The sequence below is a fragment of the Bipolaris maydis genome (genome assembly GCF_028858645.1).
Source record: "Bipolaris maydis strain C4 unplaced genomic scaffold PSV08scaffold_13, whole genome shotgun sequence".
In the NCBI taxonomy this organism is placed as follows: Eukaryota; Fungi; Ascomycota; class Dothideomycetes; order Pleosporales; family Pleosporaceae; genus Bipolaris; species Bipolaris maydis.
The window spans coordinates 1,067,831-1,089,384 of NW_027093869.1; the positions used below are offsets into that span (position 1 = coordinate 1,067,831).

Consider the following 21,554-nt stretch of genomic DNA (forward strand, 5'->3'; position numbering starts at 1 on the left):
AGTCACATGTCTACATATTTCTTTCCTTTCTTCTTATTCTTCTTCCCATATGAAACATTTGCTGACGAAGAATCCCATGAGTCAGACGTCGACTCACTCATAGGCCCAGCGAGATCCTCATCCTCGGGAGACTCAGATCCTCGTTCTGATTCTGCTTCGTGTTCTGTTGGCAAGGCCCGCTCAACATGGGCTTTGTCATGAGATATGCCAGCTTCTCCTGGTCCATCGTTGGTGACATCTCCATGAAGTTCTGTGCGAAGAAGGTTCAAAGACAGGTCTGACAAAGAATCTCTAGACCTATGTCGGAGGAGCAGTGTATTCGGTGTATCTATACAAGGCCAAAATTTAGTTTATACTTGCTCTAAATATAACATCTGCTGACAACATGGTTTGATGCTTACCTTGTAGCGTTTCTACCATGAATCTTTTACATGTCTCTAACCCCTGGACTAGTACGCCCAGTTGCGTTTCCAACTGGCTGCGCTCAGCTCGGCTCCCCTCGGACTCGCCTGCAATATCTGTCACCACATCAGAGGCAAGAGAGGTAACTCTGATCGGCGAAACGATATTGCTGAGTTTAGCGATGATATCTTTTTCTACAGCTTCAACAGCAATGTCGTCCACGAAGCGTTTAAGGGCGACCTAAGGGAACAACATATATGTTAACATACGGTTTTCTGAAGGGAATTCACCGAAATTTTGTGGTTAACGACATACTTTGTAGTAGGCCTGCATGCAGTCCAGCGCCTCGGAGCACGCATACTGATTCAAATCAGGGTTTCTATGCGCTACGAGTGCATCTAGCAACGGCCGATAGTCCATCTCTACGCATCGAGATTTTCCAGACGGGTAAAGTGAGCTAACGCCGAAGACGTCTTGGATGATGCGCGTGAGTTCTGCTGTGATTCTTTTCTCTCTGACTTGCTGCACCATCTCTGTGAAGTAGTGGTTGTAGGTGATGGGGTGCCCGCGCTGATGTGAAGCAAGCAGTTCTGTTGTCTTGCTTTTCACATCTTCCGAAATCCTCTCGAGTGCAGGTTCTACTAGGGTTTGAAATAATGCACCGCATGTAGAAATATCTGAAACATGGGAGGTGAGGTGTCTGAGAAAAGCCCGAACCGCACTTACAATTTGTACAATGTGAGCTTTCGCAAGCTCTTCCCAGGGTGATGACTGCTCGAAGAAGAGGTCTGATACTACCATGGGGTTGAAGGTGCCGGGGAGTTCGCGGCCGCGGGTACGGTTCATGAGGAACTCGATACGCTTAAGGAACTCTGACCGGCTAAGGATATTTTCCTTCGGTCTACTAGCTTGTAGAAGACTTGCGTCCGAAGAGTCGGTGATGACAAAGCGGTGTCCCTCGCGCGCCATTGTCTCTGAAAAAGACTGATTGAGGTTCTGTACCACAGCACGAATGCGTTTCTGATAGCCAACGTCAGTTTTCGCGTTACCGAAGAAGTCGTCGTTGTAGGTCCCGTCGACAGCGGCTTTGGTGAGGGCTTGGCATGCTTGGCTGAGGGTGATTAGATATTGGCGTTGTTCTTCGATACTAGCCCGAGGCTGGCCTAGCTTTTCGAGTCCAGTGCGACAAGCGGCAGACTTGAGTTCGATCTCATCCACAAGACTCGGGAGTTCCGCTGCGATCTGGACAAGAAGGAGTTTGCTCAGTCGCTCTCTCAATGGCACGATACCCAGGATAGATCCAGGCAGCGTGGGCCATATGCCGTTGGAAAAGAAATGACTTTCCTCCTCATCACGATTTGAACGTGTCCCGGATCCAGATTCCGAATCCATGTTCTTGAGAACGTGCCATCCAAGACGGAACTCCACATCAAGGTTTTTAGCGAGCGAGATGTACATGGCTTCACTGTCAGATCCTGGAACCAGAGTGTCAGGTTTGGTGATCACACCAAGCGTGCGAGTTCCGGTTCTGTCGGCAGCTCGGGCGAGCTTCAGCACAACCTGGTTGGCATAATCGTTCTTTGCAGATACAACCGCGAGGATGATGCTCCTGGGCTCTTTCATGTACGACTTGACGACATCTTGTACGAGTTCGATATCAGCTGCAGATTGCTGCTTTGTCTCTGAATGGATAAGGCCCGGCAAGTCTACAATCGTAAGATGCGGTCGGTCAGGACCCGACACTTCAACCCGTAAGAGATCTTTCGAAAAAGCTCGACCAAGACTTCCAATGGCCATGGCTGTTTTGGCATTCTCGATCAATGTTGGGAGTGCAGCGAAGCTGTCGAGCGTCTCGCGAAAACTGCTAAGAGATTCGCGCTCTACTTCACTACGCGAGCGATCTGGGACGATGGAGACGCTGACGCCGATCTTTGATGTCTTTCGTAAGACTAATTCGGTTGGGAAACGAGTACATAGGCTGCTCTTGACCGGAAAAGAGACACCGGAGATAGCTTCAAGGACAGAGCTTTTGCCGGAAGACTGATCGCCGCAAACGATGATCTGTGGCAGAGAGACATAATGGTCGATTCCCTGAGAGCGTAGACGATCTACAGAGTCGAGCAGGTCTAGTTGATCTTTTGAGCAGAGTTCACGAACGATACGGATGTCGAATGATTTGGTAACCATTGTGGATGTGAATGAAGATCTCGTACGATGCGCGCTTTATGTGTATGGTGGGTGAACTGAGGAAATGATTATTTCAAAGGTTTGGTCTCAGGGCCCAGCCCAACACAGAAAACTATTGAACCTCGAAGGTCGAAATGATAGGTGGAAACTAACAGTCATCAGATCTACCTTCTTAGCACAGAGTTAGAGCTAAACTCCCGCCTCTCATGTCTCAAAAAAAGCATAGGTTAGCCTTCGCCATCATGGGTAGGTCTGCTACCTCGTTGTATGCGGCATGCGAAGACATTGCCCCCTAGCCTATGGCCAACTCTCTGCATGGTTGATTGACGTGCATCAGTCTGGTAAGGGAGCTGCAAGCTGAACGTCGCACAAGCAAACTGTAGTCTGGTACTGGTGCACTGTGGACACCCGAACACAGCTAGGTGGGGACTGGGATCGGGTGCTAAGCAGTACACTTCGATCAACATCCGCATGTGCACAGTACCAATTGATAGTGCTGTCTTATTTGTGCTCTAATACTGCATGTTGCATTAATCCTAATCTTTTATTTGCTTTACGTACATCTTTTCTACGCCAGGTTGTGGAGCTCAACCATAAAGACGGCTGATGATAGATCAGATATGAGCCTATCCGCATTCCAGAGACTTTGATTGCGCTATATACGAGCCTTCCTTGTATGTAATTTACTTGAGAATGTGCGATAGGTGGAGCAAGCCACGTAGCTGGAAAGTGTCAGAGCAGCAGCGAATGGTAGGGGAAAGCCGAAGCGCTTACTATCTTTCTTTCTTTTTATGCAGCAGCTCCGGTATCCAGTTACTACAGTTCAGGGAATTGGAGGGATGAATTGTCCAAATGTTGCTGCCCTAGGCACTAGATATGAGTGGTTCGATCATGGCTTGATCGGTGAAGACTGTATGTAACTAGGTAGAAGTACTGCAGGAGTGAAGATGTGGAAATTGAGATGCAGCAAGGTATCAAGAGCAAGTAAAAAGCAAACTATAATCTCTTTGGTTTTTCTCAAAATTAAAATGTTGGCTAGGCTGCTGTTATAGAACAGTTTCATTGCCAGTGATCAATAGTCATCGGCTATCTGGCTATACTTGTGCTCAGTTGTACCGAACCACGAGAAGCTCGCTATGAAAACTGACTCGGAAGAAAATCGAAGTGCTCCTTGTATGCCTTGTCATGTGGGGAGAGCCTTTACACCAGTCTCGGCGCATATATGCATGACGTGGAGGCGCTGATGTAGTTGCATCACAATGCTGCCTTCCCATCACACTCAAAAAAGCGCCCTCATTACCTACTAAATACGAGGGTGGGAAGGCCCAAATAAACCCCGTCTACATGCAAAGAGCTGCTTAGTGTCGTGTATTTCCAACCCAACCTGTAGTTAACCCAAACTCATTATGTGCATACCTATCGCACGAGCGACTTCGTTTTAAATGGCTGAGATTCTCCTGCAGTGTCGCTTAGATGTAACTATGCTTCCGCGATTGGTCAGTATTAGTGGGGTAATGACCATTGTGCACTGCAAGCTAGCCCGCATCGGTAGATTACGATAGATGTGAACGATAACATTCCAAACAGTCATTAGCGTCACTCATCGCAGCGCAGCAAGCTGGCATGTAGTTCGTCTAACGTCACTATCAGCGAGATCTATTCGTCTCCAGCTGCTAATCTTTCCAATACAGGCTTCAGAAATCTGCCCCAGAAACCATCGAGGCCCTCGTCAAGGCCGTATTCTATGACGTTCCGCCACATCCTAAGCTGTTTAAAAGCACCTGACATACTACTAGTTGCGGCATTACCAAACTCTAGGATACGCACCGCTTCGCCTTGTCTAGAATCCATGTACGCGATATAGAAATACATCTCGTGTCCTACAATAGTAAAGCCTGGCTCTATAAGGTAGGTCGTGTCGGGCAGCCCCACACGTCGCCCTAGTTTCGCTTTCTTACGCAGATTCGCCGCCATCCATATACTAAGCTGATATTCGGCCTCAAGCTTGTCGCCGTCAGAGGGCTTGACCTCTACCCCAGAAAAGACAGCTGTAGTTTTGGTAAAGGCGTCAGTCGTATGGCTGATACACTGGTTTCTGTGCTGCAGAAGGCGTGCATATAGAGCTTCGAAAGGTGACGTGTCATGCGAGTAGGAGAGGGTATAATCAGCCTTTCGATCAAGGATGCGCTGCTTGCCAGATGCATCAGTAGCGCGCGATAGGAACTCAATATCAATGCTCTGAGACTGCCTACAATATCAAACACGTCAGCCTACTAGCACTTTTAAGCGGATTGGCTAAGGTCAAAATACACATTCTGCAAAGAGAGCTTGCCCTTTGCGTACAACCGGAGTGCCAGCTTCACCATCGGCCTAATTACGTTGTCGCACCATGCGTTTTCATCTCGGCCTCTTGTTTGGCAATGTAATGCTTTCTTATATATCTGTTTTACTTTCCTTAAGGTGTATTCTAACTCAGCACGGGCAGCAGAGTCAAGGCTAGGGTCAGAGAGATCGCGGGTGGCAGTGTTGCTAAATGCGATAGGCTTAAATCTTTGGAAACCGATATCTGTATCAGCTCTAACTAGTTCCTGAGATAAGTTAGCCAGATTTAGCAGTGACACAAGGCGGGTACGCACTTCCAGCCACCCCGGTATCCAGCCCTGATCCAGTCCGTTCTCGAGCCGCGCTACTACGGCCATGACCTGCGCAGGAGGTTCCGACTCCACCCCGTCCAGCGGTTCCGTCGTTATCGAAGGGGTTGCTACCCTCAGAGCAGCAATTGTCTCGCGCGATGGGCTATTACTGCGTCGTGGCGTCGAGGCGCCTACACGACTGCCGGGCGGGCTAAAAGTGGTTGAACTGCCCAAGATGAGCGGGCGGGCATTTGACCCAACAGCCGATACGCTCTGCTCCGGTCGCAAGTCGTCCGAGTCCCGTCGCTGACGTTTGCTAGGGCTGACGCCCCGATGTGTGGACATGGTGGTGAACTGGCGTACGCTTGTCGGCTCTGAAATGGCACGCTTGCGCTTCAGTAGCCCGCATTCTTCGTCTGCTGGGGGCGTCGGGGGTAGTTCTTCGAGCCAGGAGGAGATTTGCGTGCTCTTGTCGTTGATAGTAGAGAATGATGTCGGCGGCGACATGGCCATGGTAACGTGTGCAGCGATGAGAGTGGTGGGTTTCGTGAAAACAGTGTTGATTTGTTGTTGCTTGGCAGTTCTTGGCAAATAGGAGATCTTCCGCTGAGAGTGTTGCCGGGTCGGACGTAGCGTTCTTACGACTAGTTAATTCCGCCGCCACTGAAACACTACGAAGGAGCTCATTTTCAGTGATGCATCAGGCCCGTGCGCGAACTTCCAAGATTTGGTTACACACCTACAGAGAATATCGAAGTATCAACACTATCGCGATAGAAAAAATTGCTGAAATTCGTGAGGCTATTTACTTAGATATGAAACTGTATATTAATTAGTTTTTCAGTGTTACTACGACCCGTGGAAGTTGTTTTTTCTTTTATGCGCGATAATCCACCGCACCACCTCGCACCCAACACCGTCTAGCTATCTTTGACGTCAAATAGCGGGCCAATGAGCTGATTTGAATCAGTCAACTGCAGTTATGTGGGACACACCCACCTAGTTCATCTGAAAGTGCGAATCAGTACTGTACTATTGTCCCAAGCGCTAATGCGATTTGATACGTCATACCAAGTTGGTCCTTTCTTTAACTCACAGCAACACAAGAACCAAATGCTGGTCCGCCAGCTCCTTCATAAGCTAAGAATAGCTGCTCCACACTCGCCAGGGCTACGTAGGTGCTTCGGCCGGGTCATTTGTCATCATAAAACGGTAGAAAAGATCTTTTTATCTTGCAGAGAGGAAGATGACATAAGTGATAGCAAAAGCTTAGCCGGCTTCTAACACAGCAAGGCGCAGGTATCGTTATCAGGCTCAAGCTTTGCAGGCTGAATATAGCCCCTTATTTAGAAAGTGAGAGCGACTTGAACTACTTAGGATTCCGCGAGTGGTATGCCGAGAGTACAGCGGGTGGCGGGACCCACGATAACAGGTTTGAGATTGGGTCGGCAAGCTTGGTGTTCCGAACGCTGTCATCAACAGTACTTTAAACATAACTAGCGATCCTGTTAGGTAGAGAAGCGGCGGTAAACGAAATGCGCAGAATCGTCAGTAGTGTCACAAAGATTCCAGAAAGAATGAGCTATGGTGTCGCAAATCTGTGGAGCCCCCGATCATGGTTCAACCCCTCCTAGGTTGGAGGTTAGGGCATTGAACAGACTTGATGTATTCGATAATCATAATAGGTAACGATGAGTCATCTAGTTGCTCAGCAGCTCTATCGCCTCCATGGTCGTAATACTGTCCTAATGATAGGTTTGTAACCAGACTCGTAAACATATAGATATATGTTATTGTGTAGTAGCACGTGAATATATCAGTGTTAAATATCAGGATCTCCTTTTGGCATTCATAGGGATCTTCTTCATCCGCTCCAACATTGGCGACTGAAATTCAGTTTGATTTTTGATTGACTACTCGATTGTGGATTGGCCTTGACCTTTTGAGCTAGACCATGTACTATAACACAGTAAATGTAAAGCGTTTTATTTAAATTACTAATGGAAAGAATTCCTGAATATATCTGTTCGCGAAGGATCGATAGCATCATTTTTTGCTGGTGACAGGTGGTGATTCCGGCCAGACAGATCTGATGCTTCGCCGTCCAACGCGGTGGTGCGAGTAGACTTGGTTATGAATGTATTTAGATCGCATGTGAGTCATCAGGCGTCAGAGTAAGTAACGCCTTGGGTGTATCCTTCAAGCTCTCTATGTCTACAAGACTAGGCGGGGGACCCATGTTTTGACCTTGGTAGAAGGCTGCAAGCGCTAACAAGGTTGGCGCGACAGCATTGCTAAGTTTCCTCAAAAGTGGTCCCTGTTCTTTTTCTAACAGCGTAGCAAATTCAGCAAGATCGTGCATGTTGATATCAGAGAGCCTATTTTGGTCAGCCAGGTTTCTGGTGTTGTGAAACATAGCATACTCACATGCGATCTGTCAAAGAGACGCCAGGAAAGGACGGCCCAGAAGGTAGGAGGACTAATACACCGATTCCAAAGCGCTTTGTCAATATCTGCAATCGTTTTCCTAATTGTCGGAAACGTTTGACTTTGTCGTAAACCGCCGGGTACTCGTCAGACGTCTTTTCAACATCAGGGGCAATCTTGGAAGTCAAAAGCTTAATCTCAGCAGCTTCATGCCGCATCTGGGGATTGCCTCTTTGCCGTGTGTTTCCAAACCCAAAAGTCACTGCAGTTTCCACTTGCATGCTTTCGCGTGGCTGAGAAGACTGTTGTCCATCCTCAAGAAATTTTATCGCGTAATATCGTTTCAACAGGATGCACGTAGTCCTCTCATTTTCGAGTCGACATATCATGTTGAATGCCATCGAGGCAGTCGAAGAGAAATGGGACAATGAATCAGAGGAGCGCCGCGCTTCCCTAGCGCTTTGAAGTTGACTAGTAAAGTCGGCAAGCGTATCCCAGCTGCCGATTGCCAGATACAAAAACTTGAGTATATGATATGGGCCCTTGAGCGGAGCGGTCTGGGGATATTCCAGATGTCCTAGTAGTTTGGCGCGCTCTGGTTGTGAACATGGACCGATCTTCTGTCGCTCCGCATCTAGCAATGACTCTAGCGCTGCATCGACCCTACCTCTCTCTGTTTGGGCTCGTTTATTCTTCCTCTCCAACGATCTTGCATCCTGTGCTCCCAATGAGTCTCCAGGCTCTCGGCCGGGCAAAGCTCGTTTTGACGTTGCAGTGGTAGGTGCGCTGCTATCAACTTCCCCAGGCGGTATGGATTCTAAAACTCTTTCCTGCTCAACCGAGAGAATAGGTTGTACACGCATACCATGTATTCCAGCTGATAACGAGCAGGTGGTGTTTCCATGGTCATGATTTTGGTTAGAAGAATTCGCAGTGTCATGCTCTGAAAAAGGCTGTTGCTCTATAATGAACCACCGGGGCGACGATGGTTCAGTAACTAGGTCGTCATGTTCTTCCGAGACCGATAGTGGTGAAAACACAGTAAAGTCTTCGTATGTCTCAGGATTGGCTGAACGTTCTCTTATGTCCAAGTCGCTTACTACATTTCCCTCTGGTGTTTCGTGCGTTACTAGTCCTGGTGAAAAGATTGATGCGCTATTCTTAGCGACAAGAGACACATTTTGATCGCCGTTAGCGGCTGTCGATGCATTGAGGAAGCCATCAATTTGGCCCAAGATTCTTGAAACGGTGCTGCATGACTCGTTGACGCTTCTGTTCTGATCTTGACAGTCGCGCCAGACAGCACCGATCACGGCATTCAATGCGAAATTCAGCACTTCCGCGGAAAGCTCTTGCCCGTTCTGTCGAGCACTCCGGACGATACGGGACTCGATATCCAAAACTTTACATGCCGTCGCTACTTTCTTCTTGTCTTTCCACCAATATCTCCGACGATTGATGTCGGCTGTACGCATTATAGTGTGTTCACATGTTCTTTGGAAAGAGTGCTTACTTAGACGCGCTTTCTCAACTACAACAGCATATGAGGTTTCGGCCATATCAATAGCTATTTGCCCGATCCGAGCCATTCCCCTGTTTCCGTCACTCGCAATGCCGTCCTTTTCACTTCTATGAGCTGCGACAAAAGCACTCTCAAGGTGCTCATGGTGTGCGAAATTGTAGCCTAGCTTGCTTTGAATAGAGTCCATGATCATTCACAGTTGTCGAACGGTAGCCAAACTAAAGAAGTACGAGATCAAGTGGCTGGTAAGCTGCTCTTATATCAGTATTCCCTATGTCTTATAGCTTTCTATCCAAGCATACATGCTACACCATCTTTCGTACAATTGCCACAATGGCGCAGCAACGCCAGCCCAGTGCTAGACTTCCAAGTAGACAATATGCAAGCCATCGCATGATTATCTCTTGTAGCGAATAAATATCGGAAGGATTTTCGATGGTTGGCACATACCCAATAAGGTGGGGTTGCGGCACTACTGTTCGTAAGGGGCTGCATCGAGTTGCGTGCGTAGTCATGACTCATTGATGCTGTAATCGATTCCGTGCTCCATCAACACAGAGTTTTTCTAGTTCGTCGCTGAAACGATTGCTTTTAAGAGTTTTACCTGCTAGCTGCTAGCGTTGTTGATGCAGCAGGTGCAGATCGGGGGGTATCGCAGGAAAAGCAGCACAGCGAAGCGTATCGTGAGGCTGAAATGGACGACTCTAACTCGGGCAACCCAATCGTGTTCAAAGAATCTAGATCATACTTTCTGACCGATACATTCTTCGTGAAGCTCTCCAAAGCATTTACCCTATATAACACATAGTAAGTAGAATAGTAACTACCGCTGCTAACCTCGGCAATTGCGCCAAATGGCAAACGCAAAAACAGGAGTGAGTAGAGATGATTGCTTTTTCTCAACGTCGGAATGCTACTTGACAAATGAAGCTTTTCGCAGTGCAGCGCTCTGTACTTCCCAGATAGGCTGTCCCAACTCTAACAAGTCTGTGCCAAATTCTGACAAGACATGACCTACAATACCGTCGAATCTGGCCTGGTTATCCCTACACTCTGTATCACTTCCAAACGTTGCTATGTACCACTCCTCCTTCCAGGTTGTTATAGACGCTTGAAACAATGGGCTCTGCGTTTGGATTTGTTCAGCAACTACGTAGAATGAGGATCTGATTGCATGCTTTCTTTGCGGTTTGAACAGCTGCAATGACGAAAACTTTCTCAAAGTATACAGTAACAAGACTGTATCCCAAGCTTCGAGCTTATGTAGCAGAATCACAATTTTGCCGCTTTGCTTGACACGCTGAAGCGCCAGTACAAGTTGACTTGTTAGTAGCCGCCATGCCTCCCGTTTCTCGCGATACTCCGCTCTAGAATGCGTTCGCAGAACCTGGCCGTCGCAGAAGACAAGATCAAAAGCTTCGCCACAAAAAGGACGGTCGAACAGAAAGTTGTTAGCATCAGGATGTTCCGCCGGGATATTGGTAACGTCCATCTCGGCCGCCAGCATCGTGATATCGAGGAAGCGGACTCGTATCCTTGGGTCACTTTGCCAGTTAGGAAGTATCATCTCATGGCCACCCCGGGATACGGGAAGACTGATTCCGCATATCCTGGCATAGCAGTTTCTTTTGAAGACAGAGGCTGTGAAGCCGCCAGGCGCCATGCAAAGATCAAGGATGGCGGGGTTTGTGGTAAATGATGGCGTTGATGGCAGAGCTGAAGTCGCCTCGTGAAGCTCGTCGCCAATCTGGCACATCATGTTGTAGAATATGCGTCTTCCAGATTTATCTGCATTGTCTGCTCGATAACGCTGTACTTTAAAATGATCATCCCCTTGGGGATTCTCCCATCCCTGGGTGTGTGATCAGAACAGTACATAAACAACCCTTTAACGACACTTACCCTGCGCCGAAGATTTGTGAGCTCCCTGAATATGGCTGCATGCTTAATGCAGTAGTCTTTGATAGCTGAGTCGGGGCACGGGGTTGATGGCTCAATCGATAAGATTTTGTGACTCGAACCATTAGAAACCTCGCGTTGTAGCTGACTGCTAAACATCGCTTCTCTGAAGAGTGTTCAGTAACATTCGGCCCAAGAGTATGAAGATCGTAGACATCTTTGGCACTGGGAGTTTAAACATGACACGCGTTTGATCGCCGTTTTCTTTCCATACCTCACTTGCAGTTTGCATGATTATTTGGGAAGAAAACCAGCGCTTGGGTCTGATATGTGTTACTATGCTATTGGAGGTCCAGCAAGCCGCGGTTACACAACAGCATTTCGCATGCATCCATGGCGTGATCATCGTCGATGTAATACTCAGGTGATTTGTGAACATTGGTGACGCCAAGATGCAAACTGGAATACATCAAATTAGTGCGTAGATTTTCGGCTTATCTTGCAGTAGCGATGTGACAATAGATGCATGATACATACATATCTTGGTTATTTCTTTATACTGTCACGAAGGGCCAGCAAATGGACAGACTCAACGGTAACATGCTGTACGCCACATGCAAAATGTTCACATCATATGAATCATATCTTCAAATTACAACCGTTCCATGCCGAACAAAAGCTGCTGATCGTCGCCCAAGCTTCTCTTTGAGTGCAAGTCGCACCAGGACATATTTCACAAAAATAATAATTGTTTTATGTGAGGAAAGGTCATTTTTCAAATTCTTGTTGGAAGAAACGAACGGTGGCCTCACAAAGACTGTTATCTAAGATTCGTGCGTTTAGTGTAACAAACTCCATATCTAGTGTGCATAGAACTTTCTGTGATGTTAGCCATTTTCTCAACCTTCCGACCGATGGTCGACCATTCACACTTTGAAACATCAGCTGTGTATAAGGAGTTAAAACCCGTGAAAAGTTTTGCCGAATATCGGTTGTCATCGATAGCTGGATTCATTCAGTACATGCAATTGGGAGGTGATGGTGAGATCTCAATATACGCGGGAGCAGCGACCTCCGAATCAAGTCGGCGCTGAACAGAATACTACTCCAGACGGACTTGTACTAGTCCTTTGACTCTGGCGCATGGGTACTAGAAATAGTTGACGAAACGATCAAATGGATCTGGCACTTCAACCAAACAACAAGCGCGTAATCCAACTAAAAAACAATATAACATGATTCTATGAGACGTTGCCGTAATTGGTCTCGTAATCTACATACGTTCAAAAAGAAACAGGCTCCAAGCATGCGTTACTCGTATCTGTATTCAAAAGACGGCTTACCAGTGCTACCCGCTCCCCCAAGTCTTTGACAGCATTGGGTAGGACGCTGTATGAGATTCCATACTCCCTGAGCATAACAAAGAACGATTCATTCAATGCCTTCCACCCTGCAGTATCTTGATACGCCAACCTGACTTTGTCTGCGCTTAGCCACTCTGTGTTACCAGCCTCACAAACTATCACTGTTGCGTATTGCATTCTTAATCTCGAATTTTCCCACTCCTTCGTGCTCGCTAATGCTTTGAAGGCATCGGTTCCCGTGTATTGTTTCGCGTATACCAGCGTGTCTAGCGCTGATCGATCAGCCAAGAACCACCGGTCCTTCAGTTGTTCTTCAATTTGGTTCTGCCTTAGTAGAATGTGCGTCTGTAACTGAAGGCCTCGAACGCTATCATATAGGTCTCTTGCTTGAAATCCCTTCTCATGCATTATGACTCGAACGACTTCTTCGATGAAAAACGGCTGTTCGATACCGTGAGATGCTGGATCGCGGTCGGAGTAGAATGCCCTCAATGCGTTGAGAAGAGTCGTCTTCCCACTACACTGAGGTCCTATCAGGTAGAGGTTCGATTGTTTTGGAGTTCCGCTTCTATTATTGAGGGTTCCGAAACTTGTAGACATCATGATATCGGTGTTCTGGCAGGGTGGAATCATTAGCTCAGATTCACCATTTTATAACATTCAATCTGCGTAGGAAGCTATAGCATTGATAGTAACTTTACGTAATTGGCTTATTTAGAAGCGTATGACGTACTGCGCGTCTCGCAATATCACCCGACCTCCATTCTACCGGCCACTTGTTGGTCGCACGATCTTACCACTGTAGGTCTTGTTTATCTAGCCCGCATGTACCAGCTGACCTAGCCCAGTCGTATACTCCTCCACGGTCCCTGAAAGCCTTCTCATCCCAGTATACGCTTTGAAGTGCCTTTTCGACCCCAATGTCAAGGATTGATTCAGATGGCTGACGCCCGTCGCGGTCTAGAAATCTCAAGTACTCGTCGAGAATCAAATACGACTTGGCCATCATTTGGTTGGACTCTGGCACGAGTGATGTCTGGTTCGCATGTCGCCTGCAAAAGCTGTCGTATTCTTCATCAGTGATAGTGAACTTGCGGGCGTCTCGAAGTGTCTTCTCAGTGTCGTTTTCCCCTGCGACAATCAAGACTTGGAAACACTTCCAGCGAAAAGGCCGAAGCCGATCAATGTGCTTGTTCATATCTTCATTCCAATTGAGTCGGCATACCACAGAGTTGATCTTGAACTTGATGCCGTACTCCTTGCACCAGGAAGCAATCCGGTATAGCTGCGAGATCTGGTCGCCGGATCCACGGCCGATCTGAATGTTGGTAGACTCGTTGAACGAATCACATGAGACCGCCAATATGTCGATTTTGGAACCGCACTGCCGAAAGAAGCTTTCCTTGACAAGACTTCCATTTGTGACAATAGAAACCGACTCGAGTCGTAATTCGTCTTTGCAGAAGACCACCATCTCTGCCAGGAACTTTGGATAAAGGAACGGCTCCCCGCCAGCAAAGTTCAGTTTTCGCATGCCTGCTTCCTTGAGCAATGCAAGCCCTTTCTTTGCGTGATCAGAACTTTCCATGAAAGAGGAGGTGGCAGTGTGAAAGCAGAATCCACACGTTTTGTTGCAGCGCCTCGTAAAGTGATAGTTGACAGCTATAGGGCATACTGCGCGATGACTGTTGTAACGCAGATACATGGACATGATACCAAGTAGCAGAAGTCCAAAGTAGATTGAAACGGAGTCCATTGTCGGAGCGTGAACGAAGAACTAAAACGGAGGAAGTAAGTGGAATGCTGAAGATGTTCACTTGCTGCCAGAGAATGCAATGATGCCAATTGATGCTATTTAGCGATGACGTGGGTACAACCCCGCTTTTGGGAGGCATAAATGGAGGGCTGCGAACTCTCGTCGCTACACAGGGCTATCTCACCAGGCCGACATCCCTAGAAATTGCCATGGAGGCTACTGCAACAACTGTCGTATTCGTCATTGGTAAGTGTGTGAGATTCTGAGTACACGACTAAGGTTTACAGGAGCTCCTGGTTCTGGCAAAGGCACGCTGTGCCGAAGACTTTCTGACGAACATGGATTCTGTCACTTGTCTATTGGAGATACGTTGAGGAGACTTGTCTCGAACTCGATGACGGACCTAGTTACGGCATCTCAGGTACAAAGAGGCGAGCTCGTTTCCACAGAGGTGTTGGTCAGTATTCTCCAAGATAGCGTAAAGGACAGTGTATACAGCGACCGTCGCGTGATCCTGGTAGATGGTTTACCGAGGCAGTTAGATCAGGCTATGCCTGTGGAAGAGAAAGTTAGTGTGCCCAACTACTAATGCTCTCCCTCAGCATACTTACTTGGGAAGATTGGCTCACCAGCATTGGTCCTGTTCTTCAACTGTCGAGAAGAGGTCGCCAAAAATCGCTTTCTCACGCGAAAACTACTTGGAAGAGAAGCAGATAATGCAGTCGTCTTCCAGAAGAGATACGATGAGTTCACCGCGGAGAACTCCAAGGTTATAAAGATGTACCAGGAACGAAACCTTCTTATTGAGGTAAGGTTTATCGTGCAGTCCTTATTAATGCTAAGCGGCGGTCAGATTGACACCAACGGAGAGACGGATTTCTCGTACACAACCCTATCGAACCGTCTACATGATACTGATTTGGCACAATTTCTCAGAAAGACGACAGTGGGTGTATATCAAATCGATACTGGAAAGATACAATGTATGGAATAGGAGGCATATATGTTGGTCACGTGACGCCTACCAAGGGTTTCCTTTCCATGCAGCTAGAACCGGTTTTCTCAAAAATCAATACCACTAAGTTACCCAGCATTTCATCTACGCTTCAAGTTCTTCTTTTTGAATATTGCAGCCATAGATTCTAGCGTTTTCCATGTTTCGAAAAGCCATATCTCAAGCCTTTCTTCTGGAGGTGGAGCGCAAGTTTTGCCGGCTTGCAGTCCCAGATCTCATCCTTCATGTCGGGAACCCACCATTCCAGAGCATCCAGTCACACGGCCAGCGCATTTTCAAAGATACTTACTTCGACCGAGCTGGACTCCTCACAGCAGCAGGTGTGTGGGTCAGGCTACGCAACGGGCAATGGGAGGCCAAAGTGAGAAAGGGTGGCAGCTTCCAAAACTCAAGGTTCGAGGAGCTGACTGACCCTCGCGAAATCGGGATGCAAGTACGCACCATTACAGGACGAGTATGCAGCGAGCGCGAGTTTTACGGCCTCGATCGCATTGCGACCATGTGCACGACAAGAAGAACGTGGCTGGCGGACGAGAGGTTCTCGATCGTGCTAGACGCGATGGACTTTGGGCACGAGGTCGGCGAGGTCGAGCTGCAGTCCGAAGTGCATCTCACTCATACGGGCCAAGAGCTGGAGGACCACAAGCAAAGGGTAATGCAGCAGATGGACGAAGAGATTGTAGCTTTCATGGAACGATATCGGTGGGCGTTTGCTGCTGGTGTGCCAATAGGAAAGCTGACAGCATACTTTGAACGCCAGGCCGAAGGCAGGCTGTAGATATGAAGCAAGGCTGCATATTGAGTGACCGTTGATGCGCTAAGCTGTATTCGGTTATTTGCAAACATGACGTGTCGCAATACACGCTTTGCGTTAGCGTTGCAGGGTCTTTCTGTAGATGCAAAGAGACTGGCCGTAGCTCGTGTACATATGTACATGCAAGGATGAGATTTCAGATACTAGTTGGCTAAGTAGTGAGTTTCTTATTTTTCACTGTTCGAACTTTGCATGTTGCTATACATTGCAACAGCTGGTGCCAATCTTCTCACCGCGCTGTGCTCTAGTTTCTTTTGTATCCTGCTCAAACATGCACTCCGCTAGAGTTTACATCAACTAACAGCGTGTATCTGTTGTCGTATTTGTTGTGATTTCGTGTGTGAGGTTGTGGAATTCAACAGAGGTCATAATTTAACTCGACAAAGGACTCTCCGTCATTCATCTGCTTTGATTAAGGCATTGTGGACTCTGGGCTACTAAACCCAGGGGCTAGGTGTGTAACTTCTATATAGCTATCGCTTCAGTCCTCCCATCGCTTCTCTGAACGTTTCTAACCCTTTCTCCAGCATACTCTTCCTAGACTCCAGATGAAGACGCTGCTGCGTGATCTCAGGAGGCTCAGCGGCAACGAATTCCACCTCTTTCTCTGTCATCTGTGTCACAACCAGAGGGGAAAGGATGATATCAGGGAGGGGTGCAACCAGGTGGCGCTCAATGACAGCCTTGGTGATGGCGTTGACAAAGTACTTGATCTCGTCTTTGTAGAACGCACGCTCGGTATCGAGGGCTTCCTGGCTTGAGAAGACGTCCATGTCCAGCTCTATCGCTTTGTTCATGGCCTCTGTGAGCTTACCGGGGTCAACATGCTTACATAATTTGCCGTCGAGATTATAAATATTGACTTCTGAGGCTTCTGTGGCTTTCTTCATGATCTCCTGGTGCTTGCATTGACGCATCTTCTGTACAGTGGTGGTAAAGTAGTGGTTATAAGTAGCTGGGTGGCGAGCTTTGTCCACGAGAATCTTGTGCAGTTCTGCTTTCGCGTCAGAAAGGGCTTGAGCTAAAGCACCATCTACGTAGAGGGTAGTAAGCCTGTCCTTGAACTCAGATGGAGCGGCATCCTGGAGAACAGCATCGATGAACTCCTTGCAAGCACTCGCAATTGTGCTAACATGCTGAGAGGCGATCTGCTCCCATGGTTGGGACTGCTCCCAGAAAAGCTGTGATATCAGCATTGGCTGAAACGTTCCAGGAAGCTCATGGCCACGGGAACGCTCTAGGGTCTTCTTGACCCATTCGATGGCTTCTCCGCGTGTAAGTTTTTTGGGCTTAGGAAGGAGCATGAGCTCCGGACGTTCCTCGAGATCATCAAGCTCTTTCTGTGCTCTTACATCCTCTTCAATTTCTTGGTCTTCGTCACCGGGACCGACTCCAAATGTGTATTTGTGACCCCTTAAGCGCATATTGTTGGCGAAATTGATGTTGAGATGTTGAATCACGGCTCGAAAGCGGCGGATGTTCTCAGGCGCATCAACAGCTGCGTCCATATTGATTCGGCCAAAAAACGATGATTCGTAGTAGCCCTTGATAGCAGAATTCAGGATATCGCTGATGCGCATGCTGATCTTCATCAGAACCATACGCTGCTCATGACTAGTGTTGCGACTGTCGCCTAATTTTTCAATCTCTGCAATAGTACCTTGAAGCTTGCTGACCATTTCATCCTTCAAAGAAGGGAGCTCCTTGATCAAGTGATGGAGTAGCACCTTACTAAGACGCTCGCGCAAAGAGCCAATGCCAACGCACTCACGAGGCAGATCAGCATAACGACCCTTGCTAAAGAACAAGTCCTCGTCTGCATTGCGTTCCTCAAAGGAGAACTTCATCTGATTATCACCACGGTTCTTGAGCATGTGCCAACCCCGCTCTAGGTAAATATCCTTGTTCTGAGCCAACTCGATCCAGGTCAGCTCGTTGTCGGTGCCTTCACGGAGGAAGTCAGGCTTGGTGATGATGCCAAGGGTACGACGACCCTGCTCGTCGATCTTGCGGCAGTGGTCGAGGATGATTTGATTAGCGTAATCGTTCTTTGCGCTAACCACTGCCAGAATAATGGTACGAGGATTTCTCATGTACTCCTTAACCAGATTGAGGATCAGCTCTTTGTCGGTCTCGGTTTGTGCTTTGTTGGTAGCATGAATGAGACCTGGAAGATCGACAAGAGTTCTAGCCATTTTTTAGTAAACCTCTAGCATATCGCATGAATGACATACAATTGAGGCCTGGCTGGACCAGTGATCTCGACCGATAGCACATCACGAGAGAATGCCCTTGAATTGATACCACCTACTACTCCCAAACCCATTGCTTGTGTTGCCTCTTCGATCACATCTGGGAGCTGACTGAAATCGTTCATGACCTTACTGAACGACTTGAGCTTGGCTTGCTCCGACTTTGGGCGAAGCTTGTCTGGAGTGATCGTGATCGTGCTGGTCGACGACGCAGAACGACGCAGGATGATCTAAAGCTTGTTAGCATGATCCCTAGGGTAATTGCGATGTTACCCACTTCAGTTGCGAATCTGGTGCACAGGTTTTCCTTGCGAGGAAACGGAATCTCAGTGATAGCCTCAAGTACAGAGCTTTTACCGGATGACTGGTCGCCGCAGACTACAAGCTGGGGTAGTTCCACAATGCTACTGAGACCTGTACGTCGCAGCTTGTCTACGATATCCATAACTTTCCGCTGATCCGCAGACTGTAAAGCGTGCAGAGAGCTTGTAGTGACAGAATCCGGGTCGATAGGCACCGGCGTGATTGGCGTATCGACGCCTTCATATTCAGAATCGCTAGACATAGCGCTGGCCATATTAGTAGGCGAAATTCTTATGGAGTTTGGAGCAGATAATACTCGGATGTTGAAGTGACCTGAGAACGATAGTAGAACGAGTATCAGGGTTGACTAGATATGGATACAAAGGTTTTACGGTAGTGAAGGCTAAAGAAATAGACAAGCAGGCATTATGGGCGGAAGCAAACCTTGGCCTCTTGTAGTGGCCCGAGAATCTGGACGAAACCAATGAGACTCTCAGTTACTCTGCTTGACCCACCATCTGCCTCAAAAAGAAAAGAAAACGGATCAGTAACATCACATCCCAACGATTAGATAGAAGGCTTAAGAAACATGACCATCTTGCGGGATGGACCCCGCCATACCTGCTTCGCAGTTCTTGCATTCTTCTCGATCCATATATCTGCTAGTTTGCATAATGTACATGACCACATTTCATCATCTCGCATTTCTGTGATGAACTGAATCGTGGATCACGAGAAGATAGTTTATAGAATTAGATAATGCGAGCTAGATCACCTGATAAACTGAAGACAATGATCATCCATTCACCACCGCACATCGGGCCATGTGTCTTGACCTGCTGTGCGCCCTCTTGCACGTGACAGTCACACAGGGGACTTAAGGGAATTACGCTGAAGTAGAAAGCTGGGTAACTAAGTAACTAGTTACTCATGTGTGCTGACGCAATCTGACTAACCGTGACCGCTGTTTGATATATCTAGCATTTTCCAAATAGAACTAAGTAGGATTGAGTACATACGGGTGCCAAGCAGTGGATTTTGATCAAAACCTATACGTGTACATACAATACTGAATACTATGTAATGCCGTCTTATCTGTGCCCAACAACTGCATGTTGCATTAGTCCCAATCTTCTGTTCGCTTACGGGCATATTTTTCGCGCTATGTTAGGAATGCAGCTCAGTTATCGAGAAAACTAATGACAGACCAGATATGAGCCTACTTGTATTCTGCACAAGCATCGGCAGATTGTTCGATTTAGTCTAGGAATTGTGCACTTACTAGCTTCCCTACGAACTGTGAGCTGACTCTGGCATCTTTCTCCACTCTCTGCAGGTGCGAAGTTGCTGCCGAGCACTTGGCGATGCATACCACCCAAAGTCATGTAAACTTACCTTTTACTTGGTGAAGAGCCTGGCCATTATTATGTAAGTCAACCTCTCCAGGTGTGTGCATACAGGCATCTTCTGTTAACTTGATAGCTGCCTCACATAGGAACAGTAAAAGAAATAGAGATTGTTTCCCGCACCAGGAAAGTGGACGTATAGATGTTCTCATTTCAATATTGCGCTACCGAGGCGCTTCTCAGATGCCAAAATCAGCCTTGCATGTACGTAGTCACTTCACTTAATAATGCGTGAGGGGAGGAACAAGCCACCTAACTGGAGAGTGGTGGAGTAGCAGCAAGTGCGGGCTGTGAGTGGCCGCAGCTTGCGTTGGTGTCTAGGTCTGTGGCGCAAGGTTGAAAAACTCACCTTCTCCCTTTTTCTTTTTCTTTTTCTTTTTCTTTTTATGCAGCAGCTCTCGGTATCCAGTTACCATGGTCTTGTGGATTCGAGCGGCGAATTGTTCAAACGATGCGGTCTGCAGCTTTAGATAAGACTAGATGAATCGCGATATGAGTGGCGAGTACTGTATGTGATTGGGTAGAGGTGCACATGAGGGGATTAAAGACGTGACTATAAATTGAGATGCATCAAGGTTGGGAGAGGGGAGCAGCACACCGTGGTCGAGTAACTAGTTAGTGTATTTGATGTGCGTCGAGTCCGCATACTGTTGCCCATACTGGAAGCAGGCTGCAATCTCTCTTATCTGGCTATGTTCATGCCCTAGGTTTCCGCTCTGGCACTTCGTAGACCTAGTTCGTAGGGCTCCTAGAGATGACGGCTGGGTGTTTCGCATTCGAACTCTAACCCTAGCCCTACCGACGGTCCTGCGACGAACATGTAGCTGCGTGTGGGGGAAGCCGCAATCGCTAATGACTGTAAGAGCCACGCCACCATGTCGCATCTTGTACATATGTAGGGTGAACGATGCAGCCGCCAGCAGTAAACTTGGAAAACGTAAGTTGGTTGCCGGCAAGCAGTCGTGCTAATGCGGCACAGTTCATATCGTCCGCTGAGCCGACGTAGATACCCTTAGAAGTGCTTACGGTCGCGATCGAGTTACTATGTCGCGGTCAGCCTCGCCTATAGCGCAGGACGGTTGCAGCAGCCTTACGGCCCGGGTTTACCCTCTTCTGCACCGCAATCGCTGCTATTGGCCATTGCATACATACCGCTGGCCGTTCGCATAGCTAGCGAGTGTGGGAGAAGGAAGTTACAGCCACTCCAATATGGTCCACGTGTGAGTGGATTATCCTCCCTGCGTGCGTGTGCGCTGACGAATCAGCGCTGACGCTAGTAACTAGTACTTAGTATGCCTTGTCGACTGCGTAAGCACTGAGCTTATCTGTAGTTATTCGAATATTTGCGAACATGAGCTGTCGCAATACCCACATTAGGTTAGCATCGCTGTCTGTGAATGAATGAAGGTTCCTATTGTGTTAATTATATTCAAAGTATAGAAACGGCCGAAGACTTCGTCAAAACTTTGCGCGTGCCTGGCCCTGCTTTTTATGACTCGGGGTATAGTAAGAACTTTCACATCCAAGCTTATAGCAAATGGTGTCTTCACCACCAATAATAGAGATTTATATTT

The 21,554-nt window shown here is 47.7% G+C and overlaps 10 protein-coding genes across 10 annotated transcripts; 2 read left to right on the forward strand and 8 right to left on the reverse strand.

Moving 5' to 3' along the window:
* Positions 1 to 345: 345 nt before the first annotated feature.
* On the reverse strand, positions 346 to 2,589 carry PSV08DRAFT_380069 (P-loop containing nucleoside triphosphate hydrolase protein; the record flags this gene model as incomplete). The annotated part of the gene is made up of 2 exons (XM_066093383.1): positions 346 to 642; positions 718 to 2,589. The coding sequence occupies 2 exons, from the start codon at positions 2,587 to 2,589 to the stop codon at positions 346 to 348; spliced, it is 2,169 nt and encodes a 722-aa protein (XP_065948443.1).
* Positions 2,590 to 4,147: 1,558 nt separating this feature from the next.
* PSV08DRAFT_404560 (uncharacterized protein) lies at positions 4,148 to 5,753 on the reverse strand. The gene is made up of 3 exons (XM_066093694.1): positions 5,226 to 5,753; positions 4,900 to 5,177; positions 4,148 to 4,837 (listed from the first exon to the last, which is right to left on the reverse strand). Exons 1-3 carry the CDS (start codon positions 5,733 to 5,735, stop codon positions 4,246 to 4,248), a joined length of 1,380 nt encoding a protein of 459 aa, XP_065948444.1. The 5' UTR covers positions 5,736 to 5,753; the 3' UTR covers positions 4,148 to 4,245.
* A 1,344-nt stretch (positions 5,754 to 7,097) lies between these two features.
* Positions 7,098 to 9,422, reverse strand: PSV08DRAFT_229241 (uncharacterized protein). The gene is made up of 3 exons (XM_066092239.1): positions 9,163 to 9,422; positions 7,650 to 9,114; positions 7,098 to 7,600 (listed from the first exon to the last, which is right to left on the reverse strand). Exons 1-3 carry the CDS (start codon positions 9,362 to 9,364, stop codon positions 7,366 to 7,368), a joined length of 1,902 nt encoding a protein of 633 aa, XP_065948445.1. The 5' UTR covers positions 9,365 to 9,422; the 3' UTR covers positions 7,098 to 7,365.
* A 500-nt stretch (positions 9,423 to 9,922) lies between these two features.
* PSV08DRAFT_326919 (uncharacterized protein) lies at positions 9,923 to 11,255 on the reverse strand. The gene is made up of 2 exons (XM_014221507.2): positions 11,074 to 11,255; positions 9,923 to 11,023 (listed from the first exon to the last, which is right to left on the reverse strand). Exons 1-2 carry the CDS (start codon positions 11,227 to 11,229, stop codon positions 10,085 to 10,087), a joined length of 1,095 nt encoding a protein of 364 aa, XP_014076982.1. The 5' UTR covers positions 11,230 to 11,255; the 3' UTR covers positions 9,923 to 10,084.
* Positions 11,256 to 12,289: 1,034 nt separating this feature from the next.
* On the reverse strand, positions 12,290 to 13,080 carry PSV08DRAFT_326933 (AAA domain-containing protein). Its single transcript, XM_066092720.1, has one exon. The coding sequence runs from the start codon at positions 13,065 to 13,067 to the stop codon at positions 12,354 to 12,356; it is 714 nt and encodes a 237-aa protein (XP_065948446.1). The 5' UTR covers positions 13,068 to 13,080; the 3' UTR covers positions 12,290 to 12,353.
* Positions 13,081 to 13,098: 18 nt separating this feature from the next.
* PSV08DRAFT_229250 (uncharacterized protein) lies at positions 13,099 to 14,297 on the reverse strand. The gene has a single exon (XM_066092240.1). It carries the CDS (start codon positions 14,188 to 14,190, stop codon positions 13,228 to 13,230), a length of 963 nt encoding a protein of 320 aa, XP_065948447.1. The 5' UTR covers positions 14,191 to 14,297; the 3' UTR covers positions 13,099 to 13,227.
* A 73-nt stretch (positions 14,298 to 14,370) lies between these two features.
* On the forward strand, positions 14,371 to 15,282 carry PSV08DRAFT_326945 (adenylate kinase-domain-containing protein). Its single transcript, XM_066092721.1, has 4 exons — positions 14,371 to 14,436; positions 14,478 to 14,758; positions 14,810 to 14,998; positions 15,044 to 15,282. Exons 1-4 carry the CDS (start codon positions 14,400 to 14,402, stop codon positions 15,182 to 15,184), a joined length of 648 nt encoding a protein of 215 aa, XP_065948448.1. The 5' UTR covers positions 14,371 to 14,399; the 3' UTR covers positions 15,185 to 15,282.
* PSV08DRAFT_326963 (CYTH-like domain-containing protein) lies at positions 15,283 to 16,059 on the forward strand. Its single transcript, XM_066092722.1, has one exon. It carries the CDS (start codon positions 15,345 to 15,347, stop codon positions 15,981 to 15,983), a length of 639 nt encoding a protein of 212 aa, XP_065948449.1. The 5' UTR covers positions 15,283 to 15,344; the 3' UTR covers positions 15,984 to 16,059.
* A 329-nt stretch (positions 16,060 to 16,388) lies between these two features.
* On the reverse strand, positions 16,389 to 18,930 carry PSV08DRAFT_326971 (P-loop containing nucleoside triphosphate hydrolase protein). Its single transcript, XM_066092723.1, has 4 exons — positions 18,891 to 18,930; positions 18,549 to 18,840; positions 18,254 to 18,501; positions 16,389 to 18,206 (listed from the first exon to the last, which is right to left on the reverse strand). The coding sequence occupies exons 2-4, from the start codon at positions 18,834 to 18,836 to the stop codon at positions 16,493 to 16,495; spliced, it is 2,250 nt and encodes a 749-aa protein (XP_065948450.1). The 5' UTR covers positions 18,837 to 18,840; positions 18,891 to 18,930; the 3' UTR covers positions 16,389 to 16,492.
* Positions 18,931 to 19,271: 341 nt separating this feature from the next.
* PSV08DRAFT_404566 (uncharacterized protein) lies at positions 19,272 to 20,718 on the reverse strand. The gene is made up of 6 exons (XM_066093695.1): positions 20,330 to 20,718; positions 19,970 to 20,041; positions 19,857 to 19,904; positions 19,594 to 19,623; positions 19,531 to 19,551; positions 19,272 to 19,478 (listed from the first exon to the last, which is right to left on the reverse strand). Exons 1-6 carry the CDS (start codon positions 20,394 to 20,396, stop codon positions 19,327 to 19,329), a joined length of 390 nt encoding a protein of 129 aa, XP_065948451.1. The 5' UTR covers positions 20,397 to 20,718; the 3' UTR covers positions 19,272 to 19,326.
* Between the last annotated feature and the right edge of the window lie 836 nt (positions 20,719 to 21,554).

Excerpts from the sequence above, each read along its gene's own strand:
- PSV08DRAFT_404560 (XM_066093694.1), bottom strand. The coding sequence starts at position 5,735 with ATGGCCATGTCGCCGCCGACATCATTCTCTACTATCAACGACAAGAGC. Across the intron at positions 5,178-5,225 it reads GGATACCGGGGTGGCTGGAA|GAACTAGTTAGAGCTGATAC; the intron begins GTGCGTACCCGC and ends AACTTATCTCAG. Across the intron at positions 4,838-4,899 it reads AAGCTCTCTTTGCAGAATGT|GCAGTCTCAGAGCATTGATA; the intron begins GTATTTTGACCT and ends TTGATATTGTAG.
- PSV08DRAFT_229241 (XM_066092239.1), bottom strand. The coding sequence starts at position 9,364 with ATGATCATGGACTCTATTCAAAGCAAGCTAGGCTACAATTTCGCACAC. Across the intron at positions 9,115-9,162 it reads AGTTGAGAAAGCGCGTCTAA|CCGACATCAATCGTCGGAGA; the intron begins GTAAGCACTCTT and ends TAATGCGTACAG. Across the intron at positions 7,601-7,649 it reads GTCTCTTTGACAGATCGCAT|GCTCTCTGATATCAACATGC; the intron begins GTGAGTATGCTA and ends TGACCAAAATAG.
- PSV08DRAFT_326919 (XM_014221507.2), bottom strand. The coding sequence starts at position 11,229 with ATGTTTAGCAGTCAGCTACAACGCGAGGTTTCTAATGGTTCGAGTCAC. Across the intron at positions 11,024-11,073 it reads TCACAAATCTTCGGCGCAGG|GGATGGGAGAATCCCCAAGG; the intron begins GTAAGTGTCGTT and ends TCACACACCCAG.
- PSV08DRAFT_326933 (XM_066092720.1), bottom strand. The coding sequence starts at position 13,067 with ATGATTCCACCCTGCCAGAACACCGATATCATGATGTCTACAAGTTTC.
- PSV08DRAFT_229250 (XM_066092240.1), bottom strand. The coding sequence starts at position 14,190 with ATGGACTCCGTTTCAATCTACTTTGGACTTCTGCTACTTGGTATCATG.
- PSV08DRAFT_326945 (XM_066092721.1), top strand. The coding sequence starts at position 14,400 with ATGGAGGCTACTGCAACAACTGTCGTATTCGTCATTG. Across the intron at positions 14,759-14,809 it reads CTATGCCTGTGGAAGAGAAA|ATTGGCTCACCAGCATTGGT; the intron begins GTTAGTGTGCCC and ends TTACTTGGGAAG. Across the intron at positions 14,999-15,043 it reads AACGAAACCTTCTTATTGAG|ATTGACACCAACGGAGAGAC; the intron begins GTAAGGTTTATC and ends AGCGGCGGTCAG.
- PSV08DRAFT_326963 (XM_066092722.1), top strand. The coding sequence starts at position 15,345 with ATGTTTCGAAAAGCCATATCTCAAGCCTTTCTTCTGGAGGTGGAGCGC.
- PSV08DRAFT_326971 (XM_066092723.1), bottom strand. The coding sequence starts at position 18,836 with ATGTCTAGCGATTCTGAATATGAAGGCGTCGATACGCCAATCACGCCG. Across the intron at positions 18,502-18,548 it reads GCACCAGATTCGCAACTGAA|ATCATCCTGCGTCGTTCTGC; the intron begins GTGGGTAACATC and ends AACAAGCTTTAG. Across the intron at positions 18,207-18,253 it reads GGTCCAGCCAGGCCTCAATT|AACTCTTGTCGATCTTCCAG; the intron begins GTATGTCATTCA and ends AAAAATGGCTAG.
- PSV08DRAFT_404566 (XM_066093695.1), bottom strand. The coding sequence starts at position 20,396 with ATGGTAACTGGATACCGAGAGCTGCTGCATAAAAAGAAAAAGAAAAAG. Across the intron at positions 20,042-20,329 it reads GAAAAAGAAAAAGGGAGAAG|AAGATGCCTGTATGCACACA; the intron begins GTGAGTTTTTCA and ends TCAAGTTAACAG. Across the intron at positions 19,624-19,856 it reads CACAGTTCGTAGGGAAGCTA|GTTTTGATCAAAATCCACTG; the intron begins GTAAGTGCACAA and ends GTACACGTATAG.